At 47.5% G+C, this 5,506-nt stretch overlaps 1 protein-coding gene across 2 annotated transcripts; it reads right to left on the bottom strand.

Moving 5' to 3' along the window:
* Window positions 1-355: 355 nt before the first annotated feature.
* On the bottom strand, window positions 356-4,385 carry ADI1 (acireductone dioxygenase 1). 2 transcript variants are annotated; one of them, XM_057431849.1, is made up of 4 exons: window positions 4,149-4,385; window positions 3,572-3,691; window positions 1,855-2,034; window positions 356-548 (listed from the first exon to the last, which is right to left on the bottom strand). In XM_057431849.1, exons 1-4 carry the CDS (start codon window positions 4,266-4,268, stop codon window positions 426-428), a joined length of 543 nt encoding a protein of 180 aa, XP_057287832.1. In that variant the 5' UTR covers window positions 4,269-4,385; the 3' UTR covers window positions 356-425. The 2 variants fall into 2 exon arrangements, with proteins under 2 accessions (XP_057287832.1, XP_057287833.1); XM_057431850.1 differs by having other exon boundaries at window positions 4,145-4,379.
* Between the last annotated feature and the right edge of the window lie 1,121 nt (window positions 4,386-5,506).

The raw sequence follows: 5,506 nt of genomic DNA, 5'->3' as shown, positions 1-5,506 counted from the left end.
CCTGGAGAAGAGCAGTCAGAGGAAACCTAACTCATCTCCCATTGGAGAAGGGACTATGGAGATGAGTCACACCCTTCTCAAGTATTCCATGAAAGAGCCAGAGACAGCAGCTGCAAACTGGAACCAGGGAATTGGCCACAAAGGACAAATGCTTGCTCACAAGAGCAGCTAAACACTGGAATGAGTACCCAGGCAGGCTGTTGAACCTCCATCACCAGAGGTTTCCAAACCTCATGGTCTTTAGCCTGGTCTAGCTTTAAAGTTGGCCTGGTACTTCAGAGGGGTTGGGCCTGATAACCTCCAAATGACCTTTCAATCTGATTATTTTCTGTAATTCTGTGATTCTAATTGTACGTGAAGAGCCACCAGCCACATTTATTCTGACAGGGCTTCAAGCTGTTCCACCTGTCACGTCTCAGACACTGTTACTGTGCTTCTTCAGCCAAAAACTTCATATACTGTTTCCGAGCAGGTAAATCATCAGCTGGCCTGTTGTATGGTGTCCAGACAGGTTCTCCAACGAACAGCCTCATCGCTTTGATGTAGTTCTGTCAAAGAACAAGAAGTAATTTAAGAGCTCCTTTCCATGGGATCTTCATTCTGAAGTTAATGTTTCATTTGCAATTCTATAGAAATAACTGAAACCATCTCAAGATGGACTGAAAGCTTCACATATTCCACAAAACTACAGCACTCCAGTGCTGTTCCCGCTCTCATCTACTGCCCTGGGAGATTTTGTACCTGTGCAGTGCAAGCTCTATGTCACAACATGTGCCTTCACGACAGGCAGAGATGCTGTTTCTCCCTGTTTCAAAAAAAAAACACCAAACCTAAAACTGCTGTCTTACGCAAATCTTTTGCACTGGATCCACAATACTGAGCAACGCAGCATCTAAATCCTACTTGCTTAGTTAAACAACAGCAATCAGAATACCCAAGATGGCTACTCAATGCTTTGGAAGAATACCAGAAGCTTCAAAGTGAGAGCCATAAAAGCTGAATGGGGAGTGCATAAACAAGCCAAAAAGTAATGCTTCAGGAAGTGAAAAGTCTCCAGATTCCAACAGGAAAAGCAACAGCCCCTGCCACAAGCTAACCAAAATTATGCCAGGTGCAAGGTACAGCTGTGGCAGTAGAAAATGGGATTTTATGTCCTACAGAAGCACTCCAATCACTGAGTTATGGGGAGCTCTCCTCTCCTGTCCACTATGCTACAGATTTAGACAGCACACATTTTCCAGGGGTAAAGCTGCAGTTACAAACATATTTGTAAAAGCCCAGAGGGACAGACACACAGATCAGGACTCCATGTGCCAATCTCACAGTCCCATTGCCAAAAATACCCTCTGAAAGCAGGTCACCTCCTGTGAAGCCAGCATCCAGCCTGGCACATGCTAGCTGCAAGTAGTGGACATTTAAATCCTTCTTTACCTGAAGGTGAATTTAGCACTTATCAAAACACCACTGCTGGACACAGATATACTCTGTCTATCCTCATGAAGATGCACAAGGCAACACAGAAGGATCCATCTACACCATCTCCACTTTAACTGACAGCAGGGACAACTGGGAGAGGGACAGCCATGGGTTTGGCTCTCATGCTACTGTCACATAAGATATGCTATGGATATCACGTGGCAATGACTTGCAGTTACAGCTGACGAGAGGAAGCTGGATTTCTGATCTGGAGATGAAAGGTTCAGATGCTGTGAATTATTTAGTATTTTTCATATTCCTACTTCATATTTAATATGTTTTGCTAATGAACTGCAAGTCTCAGGGCATGTAGTTACTAATGCGGTATCTACTCACATGATTTGTCATCAAAATTTACAGTAATCTATAACAACATACGTTCTCATCCAGTGTAAATCGGTGATATATGCCAGCAGGGAGGGTTATCATGTCTCCTTTCTCCATGGAAATCCGGATCCATTTGTCATCCTTGTCTCGAACATCAAAGTAGCCAGATCCATCTAAGATGTAGCGAATTTCATCGTCTAGGTGTAAATGCTCTTCATAAAATATTTTTATCTAGGAATAGCAAGTCTCTTAAAACTGCTGAACACAGAAAAACTGCAGAGAAATCTGGTAGAAACATGTAACAAAGCGGACAAAGGCTTTCAAAGGGTAACTGCACAGTGATTAACAGATGAGACCATAATGGCTGAAAGAGCGAATCCAGCCAGCCAGACCCTGTCTCGGGACACTTCTAAGCAAGGTGCTACATTCCCTTTGGAAGACAGGAATTTCTCTGACAAGAAACAGCAGCCACAGCTGCACATAAGCAGTTGCTGAATAACAGTAAAGCTCGCATCTGTTTGAGAGAGAGAGAGGGGTAGAGTTTCCCACTGCAGGATTTGGTCCTCATAGTTGTTCATTTTTATCATTTTGTGCCTTTTTTTTTCCCCAAAATGCAAAACCAAAACAGAGTTACAGGTTATCCCCCCTCTTTTACACTGGTGTAGGGCTGAATCAGCAGCACAAGCTACTACAGCTGTGTGTGAAAATGCAGTTATTGCCAAACTTGTCCACCTACAGCAATCTGATGTAAGCAGCATGTCATGCCTGCCCCCACACAGCAAGCCCCAGCTCCAGGCTCTCTCCCTCCAGGTAACAGCCGCAACGTTCTGCTTTTTTCTGGAATGTTGAATTCTTTGTATCTGGAATGGTGAATTCTTTGTACATTTCACAGTATTGAACAAAACCGTGCTTTAAACATTTAACTAACAGAGACCTGAGCAGGTTAGTGTGATCACCAGCTACCATCACCCTCTCAGGTCTGGAGGCTGTTTAGCTCCACTAGTGCGTGTCCCTGAGCCAGTTCCAATACAATGCTGCAGGAGGAGCAAACGTCCATACACCATGTCAGTAATGGCTCATTTTGTGTCAGCTAGAGCCTGCCCAGGCAGCCTGAGTTACTACCTAATCATTCTGACATCAGTTTTAAACCAAACTTAAAACAAACTGGTAAACAGAAACATAATTAAACTATAGAAGTGACACTGGGTTGCTGTTCTCAGGTCAGAGGAGCACAGCAGCACCCAGAAGCTGGGGGGAGAAAGCTCCTTCTAGCAGGCTCATCCAAGAGCCTGGCACCACTGGCATTCAATTGTCAAGAAGCAGCCAAGGTACCAGCTTCCCAGGGTAAAAAAAAAGTCTTCTTGCACAGGGAATGCATCCCTCTGATTCCATATGGTTAACATTCACTTTGAAAAGACATGTTTTGCAAGCAGCCATTAGGATGTGTGAGCCTTCAAAGCCCATGCCCAGCTGGCAACCACCTGCCTTCATCCTGGGAGGCTCTCTGAGGACAGGCCAACATTGGCAGGGCTCTGAAGGTAGGAATCTTAGTTTCAAAATGACACAGTGAGGGAAACTATCCTTAAAACCTTTGAAGGCAATTTACAGAAGCAAAAGCCCTCTGGTATTTCTTAAATCAGACCAGCACTGCTTTTTTAACGTTAAGGACTTCAGCACAGGATGTGACACCTGGAAACCTCACCCTGTGCCCCTGCTGTTGTGCAGGCGGCAGGGTGCAAATCCCCATCGAACATAAAGACTTGCATACCTTTTCCTCATAGTTTGGAAGCTTGTCTTTGTGTATGGTTATTATATCCATCCAAGAATAGTTTTCTGCTCTCCGGATCTCTTTCAGACATGGATCAGTCTCATAGCTATCAGCATCCAACTAAAAAATAGGCAACGGAAAAAAGGAGGGGACCAGTGATTCAGACACATGGCACAATTCAGGGCACTGAGGTGGAAAATCCCGAGCCCCCAGGAGCGCCAGGTGAAGCCGAGTTAACCGCCATGGACACACAAGCTGCGCCAGCTTCGGCAGAGGTACCTGCAGCGCTCCCTCTCTATCCCCTCACAGATACTGCTGGGCCCCGCCTACCGCCTGCCCTTTCCCGGCCTAGGCAGCGCCGCCTGCACTGACCCGGCCGGTACCGGCTCCCACTCTCCGCGCCCGAGCACCGCCCCGGGTCTGTCCCAACAGCTGCCGTCGCCGCTCCCCTCGTCGGGCGGGTGCCGGGCAGGCCTAAGGCACTGTCTCCTCCAGGCCACCTGAGGCCCCGCCAGCTCCGGGCCTTCCGGGGGGCCAGGCCCGTGCTGCCCCGCCACCGCCATACGCGCTCACTGACTTTGCGGTAGACCACGCCGAGGCGGCGCAGCTCCTCCAGGCTAACGGCGCGGTTGGGCCGCAGCCGGTGGGGCGCCCGTTGGTCCTCCGGGGACTCGTCCATGTACCAGGCCTCCACCATTCCGCCGCCGGGGCTCCGCTCCGCTGGGCCGAGCTGGGCTGGGCGGGTAGCGGCCCGCCCCGGCTGGGCCGGGGCAGAGTCCGGGTGCAGCCCTGCACTGCCAGCCTATGGCCATTGCCGTAAAGGGGCACAATTTGCAACTGAAACTACGCTGAACGAGGAGTGCTGTGCGGCAGACACGGCTTTCATTTTAGTGCACGGCCTTAGGCTCAGCAGCAAGAGGGGAGGAGAGGCCTCCATGAAGGAGATAGGTCCGCGTAAAGGGCCTCTCACCCGCACAAGTCCTCCTGGGTAACTTGCTGGTTATAGCACAGATCATGCCTAAGTTCATCAGCAACTGCGCTTACACCCATCCCGCCCTTGGCGGTAGTGCTCTGACTGAAGTTAACAATAGGGCTCAGCCTCAATGACCTGCCCTGCAACCCCACAGTATGGAAAAATAAGGAATGAACAAGGGAGCAGCAGGGGAGGAACAGTGGTAAGAAGCATTCTGCCCAGAAAGCAAAGCTCACGTCTCTATCCATGGAGATACATCCTGAGAGAGCTGCTCGGGATGACCTGCTTGAGCTGGGATGGACAAGACACACTCCAGCAGTGCCCTCCGGCCTCCTACAAACTATGTACTTCTGCAGTTCTACCTGGCAAATAAACCAACAGCCACCTAACACAATGTAAGGATGGAGAACCAGCTAGAATAATCACTCCTTAAATGCTTTTCTTCTGAAAAGAGTTTTATACTTACCAAAATATCTTAACCAGTATTTCCCAGATTCTTAGAACTGGCAACAGATCCCTTTAAAGTACAGTATTCATATATAAGCACTACTGGTTTTTGATTCTGGGTAAAATTTAAGCCCCATAACATTACATCTGGTCCAGTGCTGGTATTGCCTGCATTTTTAGAAGCACACAGGAATCCAGCCAGAGGTTCAATGCCTATCCACTGGATGTCATGGCACTAAATGCCCTGAAAGAATGACTTTCACAGCCACCATCCTCTGCAGGTCCTCAAGTCCCATTAATAAGTATTATTTGCTTTCCATCCTTTAATCAGCCTTAATCTTGTAACTTTCCTCTTAGCTTTGTTTTGTCCTACATTTCCAGAGCAAGAATGATAAAAATTGGTATCAGTTAACCTAAAACTCTTTCCTATTAGATATTCTTTAGAAATTAGATATATTCTACCTAATAGATTTAGTGAACTTGCTGAAATTCAGTATTACACAGATGCTATGATT

The sequence above is a fragment of the Pezoporus wallicus genome, unplaced genomic scaffold, assembly GCF_028554395.1.
Source record: "Pezoporus wallicus isolate ANWC-B61680 ecotype Strahan unplaced genomic scaffold, APGP_CSIRO_Pwel_v1 contig_161, whole genome shotgun sequence".
NCBI classification, from domain to species: domain Eukaryota; kingdom Metazoa; phylum Chordata; class Aves; order Psittaciformes; family Psittacidae; genus Pezoporus; species Pezoporus wallicus.
This window is presented reverse-complemented; position numbering and strand designations above follow the sequence as displayed.